Source organism: Parasteatoda tepidariorum, chromosome 12 (assembly GCF_982258835.1).
Source record: "Parasteatoda tepidariorum strain Cologne lab strain chromosome 12, Ptep-v5.0, whole genome shotgun sequence".
NCBI classification, from domain to species: domain Eukaryota; kingdom Metazoa; phylum Arthropoda; class Arachnida; order Araneae; family Theridiidae; genus Parasteatoda; species Parasteatoda tepidariorum.
In genome coordinates this window covers 14,539,867-14,556,013 of record NC_141766.1, presented here as the reverse complement: position 1 = coordinate 14,556,013, position 16,147 = coordinate 14,539,867, and the positions used below count along the sequence as shown (strand labels likewise).

Here is a 16,147-nt window from a genome sequence, read left to right as displayed (position 1 = left end):
TACTATGTGAATTGCTGTAATAATTATGATTAGTATGTAATTGGCGGAATCAACAGTATTTATAAATTTTTATTTTGATATTTCACTATTTTTTATATATAATTATAAAAATAAACTCTATTATACCCTTTTATGTAATACTTGCGGCAGTCCTCCATATTTTGAGGATCAAAAATCGAAATTCTTTGACATGCTAATGCAGAGAAGCATGTTATCGTGTCTGATTTCGTAACTTAAAATATGTCTACACTGATTAAGCAGAATATTTAAGGTTAAGCTCTCGGACCATTAAACATAGACATAGTACTTGAAAATTCAGTCAGTACGTCAAAGTTATTCAGGATGGCATCCTTTTTTTTTTTTTTTTTAATTTACATCCTTTAGTGTGAGTCAAGAAATAAAACTCAATCTTGATGCTACGAGGGTGTAGATTTTAGTCATGTAATTAAGTAGTACAGATTTTAAGTCATGGAATCACAAACAAAGACGTACTTTTTCTGAATAAACACAATTTTTTTAAGCGAATTTGGATAATTGACCCTCAAAATATAGGAAATATCTGCAGTTTAGAAAAAATTTTTCCCAATAGTTTATGTCGAAGTTAAGATCCCTTAATTTTGGACTCTTCAATGTTAGTTTCACTTTCTGCATATTTACCCATCCCTTTTAAAGTTTTAAGGCAGAATGAATATTTTGCCCACAATTATAAAATCTGTTTATCCAAAGTTAATTCCTTGTAAAAAAAAACTTATAATTTTTTGTCCTATTTATTATTTTATTTAATTAAAAAAGCATTCCCTCAACAGCCAAGTGTAGGCCAGGGAGTCATGGAAGTTGAAGCCTCACAATTTTGTGACCAACTGCATAACTGTGGCAATGTGGTCGTCATTGTGCGCAGACCACTAGCTGGTACCCATGGAATTGAAGATGGGTGCGTTTCAAGCTGCTACTGAGAATTGATCCAAGTACTTCACAATGACGGTTTAGTGTCTTAACCACTGAGTCATTTTATTTAATGAGAGTTGAAGAAATATTCAAGTCTGCAAATTTTTAAGACAATTTAAACAATGTAATTTTGAATAACAAAATAAAAAAAATTGAGCGAAATTGGTCTAATACTTCCTGATTTATGAAATTTCTACTAAATCCATAGTTTGAAATTCTATTTCTCAAAAGCTATTTGAACAATTCTGTTTGAATTTTGACACTTTAACTTGCATAGTTTAAAATGATCCAAAAATTTGTATGCCTAAAAATTCATTATTTTATCTAGCCTTAATAACTAAAATAATAAATAAAATTAAAAAAACTAGTAAAAATTGTTTTTACTTGGTATTTTCTTTGAAAATTTTACAATTAGATGCTAAGTTTTTCCTATTTATTACCAAGATTCTTACAATACTGCAAAATGGGAAATTAACTTTAAGGGACCCATACTGTCGACAGCTCTCCTGACTAAATTGTCGGGACCATATTTTCCTGATTACGAATAACTCTTATGTTTTGATACTCAAAAATTCAAATTCGTAGTAAAAAATGTATGTTTATTCAGAGAAAATACGTTTTTGTCCCTGATTCTGTTGCTTAATTAACAGTCAGCGATAACTAATTAGCATATCTGCATTAGCATATTAATATTCACCCCTTAAAATACTGAAAATTCAGACCGTTCGTTATCTTTATACTGACTACCTCTTAAAATCTGTTCAACTTGGGGTCTTCATAGTTGCATTGAAGTTGACAGCATACTGTAGTTGTCCATCATGACTTACTACTGTTCCCGATTTCCGCTTCGCGTCTGGTTTTCTATAGTTTTTAACAGCAACGTAATCTCCAACTTTGAATTATCGATTTTTGAATTCAAATTCCCCTCTTTGGATTATTTCTTCTGCCTCTCTTCTAAAATCAGGTTCAAGCGTCACTAAGTAGCCCACACATAATCTAATCTACGGAGACAGCAGGTGTGTCCCACTGATCACTGAGATGTTATCATTGAATTAATCAATGATAACATCTTTTTCAAGTCTATTAATTTAGTTTTCCACGCGATTTTTTAACGTGAACGATACCGACCTAGCTCGGTGAAAAACTGGTACAGCATAAGGTTTTAATTTCATTTCTACTTCACAGTTAGTTAAATATTTCACCTAAATTACGATCAGAAATTTATAAATATTTATCAAGTAATTTCTTTCATTTTAAATTACTCGATCTTCAAAACATTTTAATATAATTCCAATCATAATTAGTTTCATAAAGCCAATCGCGTCCAAAAATGGTATCTAAATCTTCCTCAGCTATGTATTTCGTTTTTGGTTTCGATACGCTACTATTACTGTGACGTAGCCTAAAGGAATAATCTTTTCAGACTCTTAGTTTATAAGTTTTAGAAACTAATTTCAATGGATGAATTTCTTTTTTCGAAATTTTTTGAAATTTCTTTAAACTCATTACCGAAACTGTTCCGCCTACATCAAATTCCATTCGAACTGGTTTATTTAAATTTTTACCGTTATCACAATAGGAGTTTTTATTGGTTCCTCCTCATTTACGAAAACATTAACTGGTTTTAATTTATGCAAATTAATTTCATCATTATTTTCGCAAAAAATGTGTCCAACATCGATTTTTTTTTACTCGTCCAAATTAATTTTTCTTAGCATAACATGTCTTTCCGATACATCCGATTTTCTTACAAAGCCCGCATTTAGCTTAAATAAACTCACAAATAAATTTATTACGATCACCTAAACAACGCGAACAGAAATCTATTCGATCTGTTTTTCTTTGAACGAAGCACATCTGGGATTTTGGTTTCGGATTGGAATACTTAATTGATGACCTACTTAAAGGATGTTTTATGAGTTTTGTGAGTTTCGTTTTGCCGCGCCTTTAGAGATCAGACGTCAGCGATTTTCCGCAGTCTCAAAAGCTATTTTCATAATTCCTAAGCTATTTTTAGAGTATTTTTCGTTATCAATGTCATCTTCTTCAAATAATCTATCAAGAATTGACTGATCCCTTAACACCAATGTAAAAGCATCCCTGAACATAGTGTTAAGCATATTTTCTGAATATTCACAGGGAATAGCTAATGCACGTAATTCTGAGATATAATTATTTATCGTTTACCCCTCGCGCGAGTATTGCTTATAGTTAAGATGCTAGTTTAAAATCTATTTGGCATCTTGGCAATTGTAGTTGGCGCGGCAGATCAAGATACATAAATATTCCATTTTTCTTCTTTTGTGGGGAATGTGGATTTATGTCAGTTAGTTGTATTATTCATTCAACAGATTGCATACACAGATGCATTTATTACAAATAAAACATGAAACACATTTAGAATGCAACCGAATGGTTGACTATTAGTTATGAATGAGATCTCATATATCTCTGGCGTACTTACGTCATATTATACCCAACGCAATTACACATCATCGTGTTAACCTGTAATAAAGTGTTCGTTCACTTGATAGTTTGGCAAGGCCCGACGTAGCGTAGTTGGGCCCGGGACAAAAACTTCTTAGGGGGCCCTCCTCTGCTTCACTAATTCAGTAGTGAAGAACTGAACGTCATAGAGGTATTTAAATTTTTCACCTCATTATACATACATAACAAAAAATTGATTAGTACCTAAAATTCCCGTTATTTCGAGGAATACGCAAAAAATGAAATTAACGATAAGAGGTCAAAACTCTCAACTTTTTCGCTGTCTAAAGTTTATGGTCTAAACTATTTTACTGTAACCTCCCTCCAATGGTCAAGCGAAATATCGTTCTGTCTATTTTACTGATTTTCTGACAATTCTATGTCCATCATGCTGAATGCAGTTTTCTGATTGTTAATTTTGTCATCTAGCTGCGAATAATTCGCATCCTTGCTGATATTAGGGCGGAATTCAGCTAAGTTTATCCAATTACGATGGCTCACTTAAGCCAATCAGAAGCCTGTATTTTGGTAAACATATCGTATTTTGCGATGTGAAAAAATGCAGCATTTTGAATGGCCAAATTTGTCCATCGTAATTGCAAAAATTCAGTTGAATTTCTCACTGGAAAGTCATGGATTTACGAAATATAGTTTTTTTGTGTTCATACGATAGATTAATGATGAAGCTGGCTTAAATCTGACGGATTTTAAACTGTACAGATATTTTCTTTTAAAAAATTTCATTAATGAAGGAAACCTAAAATAAACCTTCTATTCGATTTGGGGGCCCCGTCTGATGTGAGCCCCGGGGCAACTGCCCCGTATGCCCCTGCATTTGTCAGGCTCAGAGTTTTGGTCTTTAAACACATGACTCAAAGCAGTATTGCACCATAGTTTTTTCAGTATAAGAGTGATGTATTTTCTTTAAGAAATTCAGAAAATTTCTTTCTAATAATTATTTTTTAGTTTTCATCTGATATGTCAAATAACTTGAGAAATTTATACTATTGCTTAAACTAGCTAGAATTTTCAAACTGTTTAAAAAATTATAAATATATATATATAAATATATATATATAAATATATATATATATATATATATATATATATATATATATATATATATATATATATATATATATATATATATATATATATATATATATATATATATATATATATATATATATATATATATATATATATATATATATATATATATATATATAGCTTCACTTCAGTTAGAAAAAAACTTTTTCTTCTGAAGCAATTTTTTCCGCTACGAAAGAAACTTATGTCTTCCCTGTTTATCCCATCAACATTATTCGTTTTCAGGCAAAATGTTTTTGCGTTAATCAATTATTTAGACTCTCAATATTCTTTGAAGTAAGCTCCTTTCATAAATCGAATATTTTGTTAAATTTTTTTTCATTAAATTTAAGAGACCATAGGAAACTATTTTGTTCAACATTTTTTCTTTTAATATTATCTCTTTATGCGAAAAAATATAAATTGCAGAATCCCCATTGTAGAATCTTTCACTCACTATATGAATGAATAAATTTATGAGATTTTAAGACCTTAAAAATATGAGGGAGGTTACAGTAAAATAGTTTAGACCATAAACTTTAGACAGCGAAAAAGTCGAGAGTTTTGACCTCTTATCGTTAATTTCATTTTTTGCGTATTCCTCGAAATAACGGGAAGCCTTAAAGCGAATTGAAATATTGTTGCGAATAATAATAAAATTCGCTTATCCAAAGCTAATTCCATGTAAAAAATCTTTTTTATAATTATTTAGTCCTTTTTATTAACTCATTTATTAATAATCGAAAAAATGCTGAAGAAACACACATTTTTACATCATTTTAAAAACTGTAATTTGGCTTTGGAGGTTTCAAAAGTTAGCTTTATGGTAAACGTTTAATGCTACGAAATAAAAATGAAACAAAAACACAGAAAAAAATCCAAATTGCAATATAATTAATAGAGTTCATTACTGGTTAGTAAAGTACTATAATTTTATAATCATTTGTCATATAGCTCAAAAATATTTATAGGGAGTTCTCCCTGGTCCACAATAGTCTGTTGTGGAATGCTTTATTTTTTACTTTATAACTTAAAACGATGAGTTATAAAACGTATGAATTTATTATGAAATTAGATTAAATATAAGAAAAGATCTATCTAAAACTAAAAAAGGGCGCCTTAAAACTTACTTTAAAACTTACCTTTAAATCACAGATAGTGTAAAAACCCGTGAACTAAAAGTTCACTAAAACAATTAACTTAGTGAAATAAAAATTAGCTGTAATACTGAAAACTATGTTACTAAAATAGGCATTTGAAAGTTATCCAGCAAAAATTACCTAATATATCCAAGTGCAAAAAACTCATTTTCAATCCCTGATTAGCTGTATAAAAATAATATTTCAATATTGAGTTGCAATGGGTCAGGAATTGGAGCCAGCATCTCCTCGATAAGAGAAGGCCTCTGCACAGGTTACCATAAACGAGAAATCAAATCCTTTAGTAGTCCGATCGTAGTGACATATTTCGTATTTCTTCTCTACTGCGCAATTTAGTTGTCCGAACTCAGTGACACATTTCGTGATCTGCGTAGTATATGTTCGTTACATCAGATTGCTAAATTGATCCCTGCGGAGGCCTTCCTTTTTCAAGAAGGTGTTGTTTGAGCACTCGAGACCAATGAGGTGATCAGGTTCGAATCTTAGTGATGACTGGTCGATACGAGCAATGATCACAGTGCTCACATAAAATAACTTCAGTGGTAGACAGATTATGGGATGGACTCCTAACCATAGGATATTTTCGCAATTTTCCTCTCCATGTAACGCTAATGCGATTAGTTCAATCAAAAAATCTTCAACGAAGGCTAGGCTGTGCAATGCTTTAACCTGGTGTTTCCTTATCTTCTAGGTATGATTCAAAATGACAAGACTAAGGAATTGAATATTGATAGTTGTAAACCACAAAATAACACCTCTCTTCAACACTGGTTATTAAATAAAATATCACGAAAATAATTTAACAACTATTGCATAAGATGTCAAATAAATAAAGTTAGAGAATTATTCGAAGTTAAAATATAAAAAGGGTATTTTAATACCCTTTGTCTTTTTAACTAAGTAATAATATTCAGATTGAAACATTTTTAGAACTATTTTTTTAAGTTTTACCCAAAAAAAAAAATATTTAGAAGGATTTCTAGTTTTGAAACATTTTGAATTTTATTAAATTTACCAAAACACACACAAATTTTCAATGAAACGTTCCTAAACCGCTGATATTTTTGAATACAAACAATTTTGAAATTATATAAAATATTCACACTTTAATTTGTCTTTAGAATAGACTAGATTTAAAGCAAAAGAAAAAATAATTAATTTAAAATGCAGATTTTAAAAATCTCAAAATTTAAAATTACTTTCTATATTTTAAAGTCTGAAATATAATTTCACACCTTATCACTATAAAGCTAGAAAAAAATTATTGATAAAAAGAACATTCCTCTTATCTCGTTGTCGTAACGATTTTTTAATGTTCATTTGAAAGATAGTCTTTTATTAAACATTAATAATTCTCAAAAATGTTACAAATTTTGTGCTTCGAATTCAAGATTTAACGAATTAGATTTGATAATGTTTTAATTTTGTGGTTCTTTTGAGCAGTTCTATCCGTAATTTATATGTGTCCACCAGCCTAATATACATATTTTAATTAAAAAGGAGTGAAAATGAAACATGTACATGAGGGGTTGAAAATCAATATTTAAATGAGGAAAAACATAACCTGGCGACTCTCTTTCGAGGACGGCAAAATTATGGATGATAAATCATCTTTAACTAAATTTAAAAACGGTGTAAAGCGATTAAATCAGGCAAAAAATGTCGGTGTATTTAAATCTTGCCTTCCTGAATGGTGACAATTTGATTGGCATTTTTTTCCAAGTTTTAATATAAATTTGCGACATCTAATCTGAGTTAATTTTTAATTCACTGTTGACAAGATTTTTAAAAATTTATTTAGAGGAATCTCTAATCATCTTGTATGATGGAGGGTAGGTAGGTACTTTATTTACGTCACACAAGAGCTGCACAATTGGCTATTGGCGACGGTCTGGGATCCGAAGACATGGCATCGCAATTTTGATCCACTGCAGAGTGGATGGCTCCACCTCCTTGGAAGCCCTTCGACCTTCGTGTGAAGTCGAGCACTTTACGGTAGAACAGTTTAATGAGGACCGATACCACGCACACTCGGATCTTGCGCAGACTGATCCAAGTAGTCCCCCATCCGCTTATTGGCCGGAGCCAGTGATGCTTGACTTTGGTGTTCAACTGGGAGCCATGTCTTTACAATCAGTTCACTGCGGGACCTTGTATGATGAACACATTATTGTTGTAATGAAAATTAAGTAAAATTCGCCAAGAACTAAGTGAATATCCTTGTTGTGCAACAAAATATTCCAATACTGCAAGCAATGCATTGTGTCTTGTAACAGCATGCCTTTAATGTATATACTTAAAATTTTTGCCAACAATGTAGTCAAAAACTCATACACATTATATCTCAAATTAATATTTAAGCTAGAAAAGAACAAAAATACTGTTTCAATCTGACGCATCACTACTGAGGAAAACGAGACTTAAAATATTAAAACCAGTGTGACTGACTTTTAAAATTTGGAAAAATGTTTCTAATAAACATCCGTCAATTCCTTTGTTTCCTCTGGCAAACTAATAAGTTTTGATGGTTTTCTTCCCACTTTTCTAAGTTGTGATTCGTTAGACTGAGATGACATTTTTGTTTTTGTTAGTTCAAATATTTGCTTGTGACATCTAATGTATGCGCTTTTTTTATTTTATCTTCGCAGCGGTTATGAAAATATATAGCATTGCAGAGCACTGTGTAAACATAAAGAAATTAGGGACTTATTTTTTCTGATACTAATGCTATTCAATTAGATGCCTACATTGCTTTTATTTATTTTTCACCATTTAGAGTAACTTAATACTTATTTCTGTTGATCATTTTAGTTAATCGCATCTGTAAGAAAATGTGTATATAATAATATAGAAATTAAAAGATTAAATCTTCATTTTCTTAGGTCTCTGGATGAAACAATTATAACATTATTTTTAATTTCCTTCTCTAGTGGAGGTAATAAGGGCAACACTAGCTGCGTCAAATAAAGACTCAGAAACAAAACATACGTGACTTATTCTTAAAGCCCATTCATTAAACAAAAGATAAGGAACTAAAAAGATAGTTTATGCGTGATACCATTCGCGAAATAATCCGATTTTACCCCCCCCCTCATTAGCAATTATACAAAATATCTCCTTTACACAAACTTTATGTTACATGGTTGTAGTGATGGTTAATACTTGGTATGCGTCCCATTCGATCAAATACAGTCCGTAGAACGCCTAGGCATGCTGAGCATCAAATTATCGAGCTTAGGAAAGATTACTCCGCTCAGCAAGCAATTCAGTTACACATGAAGAAAGTGATAGACGGATCAAGCTCGTCGCCAAAGCATATCCAACACATGCTCTATAAGAATCAAGTCTGGTTATAATGCTGGCCATTCCATACGTTTGATATCCTCAGATTGAAAAGTTTCGTTTACGATGTTTGCTTGGTGAAAAGAGCATTGTCAGCCTTAAGCAAAAAATCGACGCCCATAGCATCTTTAAACATGTTGTTCCAGAATGATGTCCCCATAAATTTAGCCTATCATAGTTTCGATTTGAACATGCAGATCTCATCTGGAGTTCAGAATAATTCCACCCCAAACGACCAAATCTGCATCACAGTAATAGTGTCACGCAATGATGTTGTCTTGATGGTAACGTGTGTGCCTTTCATATGATGTTCTTCATGTCAATGTCCCGACGTGAATCAAACTGCGAGATAAACTTGGACTCATCAGAAAGCATCACATTAGTATAGACCCTGACAATATCCACATTGCAAGCACTCTACTCCAGATTAATTGCTGGGGACAGTGAGCTACCATAAGAGGAACACTTCTGACCGAGCATATCGACCAATATTTCCCAAACGTCTCTACACGATTTGCCTTAAAACTGTGCCACCCGTAGCTGACGAGCATCATCTTGAAACCGGTGCCAATGGCAAGAAATGACGCTCTGGGTAATTCATCAGATGCTTTTATCTGATTACGCCCACATTCCAGATGTCCGATAATTATACCACGTAAAAAATTATATACGTTCATCACCTTTGTCATAACTATTCGGTAATGATAAATTAAATATTATCATAGCCCAATTATTTTTTGTTTTTTTTAGGTTTTTATAGAAATTTTATATTCATTTAAACAGCTGACAGGCCTGTGTAGGGATCAGGAAACTGGCCTTGCAACGGAAAGATTCTGGGTTCAAATCTCGGACGAGGCATGGATGTTCTTTCATTCTCTGTACTATCTGTCGTTAAAGTGGGAACAACGTTGATCCATCTAATATGGTGCCCCTGAAAGAGTGACCAACAAACCTGCCCTTTAAAATGCCAGAATTGACGAAATGTTAATACGGCTGGGCATTGGAAATAAAAAAATATATTCATTTAAACATGTCTTCCACGAAAGAATGGGGTATTTTTTCTTCCCATTTTATTACATTTGAAGTCACATAAATAATGTTTGAAACAATATTATAATGCAATAAAATAATATTTAAAGTCCTTTTTATAGCTTTTAAGATTGTTGAAAATTTCCAAGATACTGTTATGAAACATGCAAATCATTGTAAAAAGTAAAATCAAAATTAAAATATCTATTTTTGAAAAAAAAAAAATTCATCGCACTTTCTTTCTTAGAAAAAATCAGTTCAATAATTGTATCCATGCCATTCAAATTGCTTTGCAACCTTAATAAGATGAGGAATTAACCATTTAAGATGAACTGTGCAAGCAAGTTTAAGAAGTCAAATTAATATTTTTTTTGTCGTATGCCTGTTCAGGCAGTGGGGGTGCGATTGTTCCTGTTTTTCAATAGCGCCATCTATGACCAGGAATTCGACTTCTGCCACGCCATTCACACAACCACAACCCGTTTATAGGACGGGTCGCATTCGCACACGAAGGAGAAAGAACATAGAAGAAACAGAGAGAGAAAGAAGTTTCCATACCTTGCCCGGGATTCGAACCCAGGACCTTTCTGATGCAAGGACAGTTCCCTGCCGACTACACAGGCCGGCCGGCAATTAATATGGTGGTATCATATTAAGATTGCAGTGAGTTTGAACGAATTTATGGTTCCGATGCAATAGTTGAGCAATAAACCGCTTTTTTGAGCATTTAAGAAGGAGTATGATATAGATGTTTGGCATTTTACAATACAAAAACATAGGTAATCATTAAAACAGATTGACCTGCTGATTATGGAATCACACCACAGTGTTGGAATTTTCATTCTAAAAATATGGTAAGATAACCGACAGCCGTCTGTCCATCTAATTAACCGAACATACATAACCGTAAAGTACATATACGGTTTTGATACCATTTACAACTAGTATGATTAAATAAAAATGAATAGAAAATTATACGGTTTTTTAGCCTTTTATAACTAGCATGGTTTCGAAACCGTAAAAAAGAAATTTAACTGGGTATTGGAGATAATTTAGCACCTTTATGATGCCACCATCTATGCGTGAATGAAAGTATTGTATTCTAATAGTGCAGGGTCACAAATTGGAAAGCGCAGGTACTGGAAACTCTTCATATGTTGAAGAGAATGAAGGAAATATTGTGGTGTCAACACTAGGACTCGAACAGCCATTCTGTGAGTCACGAGATTGACAGATTAACCCTCTCGGCTTTGTGGCTAACTAAGTGGCGTCATTAGATGGGTCTAGTTGGAGCGAGGAAATTCTGGTTTTTTAACCGTATTGGGTGAAAACAGTTATTAAACGATTTTTCTCAGAGTTAATAATTTCAAAATTTCTTTTAATTCGATTTCTACCTTTAAAATCATTTACAAGTTTCATATTATATTGGAAATTTGTCGTCAAACATTGAAAGATATTTCACGACATTAATACACACCAAAACTTTCACATTTTTTGTTATAAAAATATTTTCAAACAAAATAATAGTTTTTTTAGCTCCATATCAGATCAATAATATCTTACAGAATGGCGCAGGGAAATGTGAAAATTTGCAGAAACGCAATTTTGCTCAAATGAGCAGAGGTAAAACATAAATAGTAAGCTACTTATATTTTCATAACAAAATGTCACAAATTGTCTTCATAAAGATGACATTTGAGAGATTGGCTGCCTTTGTCAGCTTTCCGTTTCCGTGAGTCGCCATTTACAGCTAATTTCAGAATTTTCTTGATGTCATCGTTATTTCTTTCTATACATTATTAGTTTTTATATAAGCACGTTTTGAGCTATAAATATAATTATATAAAGTTCAAATTAAGAAAATAGTTTTATATTGGGAGTTAAAATTCACAGTTAGATTATACGTATTTTAAAAAGAAAATTAATGTGTTTTTCAAAAATTTCCTGTTATTATTATATTGCAATTTATGAACGTAAAGTATATTGCTTTTCGTACATTGTAATATACATAGAAAAATATAAATTATTTTCTAGTATATTTTGTATTATACTTATATATTACTAGACAACAAACTCAATCAAAACTTGATTAACCTATTATTTTATTTAAGAAACGTTAAAAAAGGAAGAATAATATTTTACTTGAATAAACTTTATATTTTTGTTTTGTTATTCACATGCAAGCAATTATTGACTAATAGTTTATGTGATATATGATCGTACAGTAAAATTAAGTTTAAAAAATAAGCTTTCAAACTAATATACGAGTAATCTTGCATAAAATATCTTGTTTTGGCGAGAAAAGAATGATACAAGAAGAGAGAATACTCATTTAATAGATAAATGTTTTTAACGCTAATTCGAACTGGACCAGAAGATACATAAAAAATAGTATTTTTTATTCATACTTATTTACACATTGCTATTTAATTTCTAACAAAATAAGAAAGATATTTTTCTCTTGTATTTCGTACGCTGAATTGAAGGAGGCAAAATCATAATTCATAGGATAAACAGTTTAGAGGTAATAAGGGTTACGTTCATGCAAAGTCAAAAATGGTATTTTAAAAAAATCCTTGCAATTTCTAAATAATTAATCCTATTAACTTTTGCTTGGTCTCAATCTAATCTGTGAAAGGAAACTACATTAAAAACAATACTTTATTTGTCTATATATTATTGTTTGAGTTTCTCCCCACCTTTACCCCCGTAACAGGATTTTGTGAGAGTTTTATTGTATGCTCCTTAAGACTTCTACACAGTTAGAAAATTGGTTAAAAAAACAATTGATTTAATTGTTATTTTACCATATTCAACCAAAACAGTCAAATAACCATAAAAATAGTATTCAAACTGTTAACAATGGTTTAGTGACTGTTTTCACCTAATAATGTTAAACAAGCTCTGCTCCACAGCCAATGAGAATCGAGAGCATGTTCTTCAAAATCTGGAATCTAAGCCATGTGATAAGGATTGAGCATTCCGATTAAATCCCAGCGTTGATATTATAATATTTCCTCCATTCCATTAACACGCATGGGGAGTTTCTAGTCTCCAGCACTCCTCAATTGGTACTCCAGGACTATTGGAGAACGAAACTCCAATTCACGTAGAAATGGCAGCTCCACACAGCAGCTTAACACAAAACTTCTAGCAATTCCCATCTCTCACGATAGATGGAACCATTATATAAAATAATTAAGCCACATTCTACAGTTCTCTCGACAAAACACAACTGAACCATAATCTAAATCTAATGTCCATTACTTAACAAAAAGCCTGGCATAAACTAACTCAAATGTTGTCCAGTTAAATTCTTATGGTTTTAAAACCATGCTAGTTGTAAATAATTTTAAAAAAACGTACAGTTTGGAAATTCACGGTTTTTAACCAGACCAATATTAAACAGTTTCAAGCCCCTGAAGGTTAAAAAGTGTTCGTAATCATAAACTTACGGTTGATTGGATGGGCAGACAGCTGTTAATTATTTTACCGGAATTTTAGTGTAAAGGGTACTTACAACATCCAATGAATTCCGCATTGTCATTTTCAAGGCTTCTACCTCAAGGCCGGATTGATCAAGTAAATACTTTAAAAAATAACCTATTTATTGATTCATCAGGAATTATATAGTGGTGGTACCCAATCGAGTGCTTGTATAAAACTTTAGACTTACCAAAGAACAAATGCATTAAATAAATTTGAATGTCAATCATTAAAGTTAAAAGTTTATTGAATCAACATAAAACGTGAATTTTATGAGGTATTTCTCTGATTGTTTACACATTATATTAACAAATTGAAATAGCTTACACGTATAACAACAGATTATGCTAACATAATATTTTTTTTTTACAGGACAGCAAGTCAAATGCAAAAACGATCTATGGAGAAACAAAGGAAAATCCAAGCTCTGGTTGCCTTAGGTAAATCAAAGCCGGATATTAAGACGCCTGTATCTCAAAATACACTTTTAGTACAAGAAAGAAATGATATTAAAAGCTTTGCAATGGGAGGCGTGGCTGGAGCTGTCATCGGTTCAATAGCTGCTGTTACTTCAACAAGCGGACAACCAAGTGACATTAGTCCCACCAGAAATGTTAATGCCGGAAACTTAGAAGAAAATAATTCAGATGATCGCTCTAGCAGTGTAGGCTTTGATTCTGACTTCGATGAAATGCTTCAGCAAAGTGATGAAATTAAGCCTGTAAAGAAACGGAAAAAGTATAAGAAGAAACCTTCAGCAGGAATTCAGATACCAATACCACGTCTTGAAACTTCTTCACCAACTGAAAAATCATTCATGAGTTTAATTCTTCCTACACCAAATTTAACCGTTACATCATCATCAACAGGTTCAACTAAACTTCATTCGTATCCAGGTTCTGAAAAAAGCTCACCAAATGTACAAAATTCGTCAGAAAGCCGTAATATTTCGAGAGTTATTGAAGAACCTCCTATAACTTCACCATTCGATCCATCAACACATGAAAAAGGAAAGATCTCTCTTGAAACGGTAACTGAAGCAAAAATAAAACCAAGTAGCTCTAAGGATTCCTCACTTAAAACACTCGAAGTAGATGTGACACCAAAGGATACAATTGTTGAATCCAATTCTGGTAAGACTGCAACGAAATTACTTCCAGTCGCTGAAGAAAGTGAAGCAATCAGCCCAGAAACAAAGTCAGCCCAAACGTTAGTTTCAGCTTTAAGTAAAAAGATCCGAGTCCCTAAAAGAAAAAAGAGCAGGAGTAAAAGGCATAAATCAAAGTCAGAAAATCGAGCTCGGAAAGCTCTCAGGACAATCTCTTTCATTTTAGGAGCATTTGTAGTTTGTTGGACTCCATATCATATCTGTGCTTTAGTTGCTGGTTTTTGCAGAGATGCTACAGGATGTGTAAACCATCATTTATTTTATTTTACTTATTTCTTATGTTACGCAAATAGTCCAATTAATCCTTTTTGTTACGCTATGGCAAATCAACAATTCAAAAAAGCATTTACGCGTATTTTAAAGGGAGATTTTCATAAAACTTAATTCTTCCAATTCATTCTCTCTTTCAAGCCCGCATTTTTGAAGAAACTTTTTGCAATAATCTATTAGAATTCCTAAAGGTATACTAAAACTATTACAACTCTTAATATTTTTGATCTCTCAGTATGAATGAAATATAACTTTTAAAGATGTACGAGACCAAAAACATTTCAGTTATTTATAATAAAATGATGTTATTATTTTTCAAATGATGTAAAATTATGTATGAAAAATTATATATTTGAAATAGATTTTAGAATATCATTTACTACTAGTCCATCGTTAGTTAATGAATGGAGGGAAATTCTTTAAATGTTGCCTTATACTTTTACAAATGAATATTTATATATATATTTATGTATATTATAGCCCTCAAAATCAAATTTAGTGAATATGGGCCTTTAAAACAAATCAAAGAGCATCAGGCTGAGCCATAATTTATTCATAACAGTGCCGATTCTATCCCAGACACTGCATTACGCATAAAAATATATTCTGTCCTGATCTACCTAATTATTCATTCCTTTCTATTAACTACCGCGTTTCATTAGTTTCTTTAATTTTTTTTCTTGAGAACTGAGCCTTTTTTTTTTATTTCTAAGCAGTTTCAATTTCCACCCTTCTCTTGTTTTGCTGTATTCGAGTACTCGGATTATGTTTATCTTTCTTTAATTTCATCTGTGAAGAGGAAAAGTTCATTTACTTTAGAGTACTTATTTGCTATTTTTTACAATTATTCTAGTCGAATATTTTCATTTTATACAACAATTCGAAACAAACTTGTTTAATTAGACTAGATCGCAATGTCTTTCCAACGATAGTCATATTCCGTGCAAGATTTATTAAAAGATCATATAGTTTTTCTTTTCTTACATTTTTCAAGAAAACTACAGATTTTAAAGGCTACGTATTCTAAGCTTTGCTTGAATTGATCCACTTTAAGAACAATGCCTCTGATTTCAGAGGCAAAACTTTAGCTTTATCCTCGGAATTTTAAAAATGCATTTGCATTTCTGAAATTTAAAGATACTTTATACCCTTAATGAAACACATGTTTTAC

The 16,147-nt window shown here is 31.7% G+C and overlaps 1 protein-coding gene across 1 annotated transcript in view; it reads left to right on the top strand.

Annotated features, from left to right (window-relative positions):
• mAChR-B (muscarinic acetylcholine receptor) overlaps positions 1–15,916 on the top strand; it is a 70,580-nt gene extending 54,664 nt beyond the window's left edge. Inside the window, exon 3 of the mRNA XM_043045548.3 lies at positions 13,911–15,916. Coding sequence (XP_042901482.1) covers positions 13,911–15,090 — 1,180 coding nt within the window. The 3' untranslated portion in view covers positions 15,091–15,916. The remainder of the gene's footprint in view (positions 1–13,910) is intronic.
• Positions 15,917–16,147: the final 231 nt, after the last annotated feature.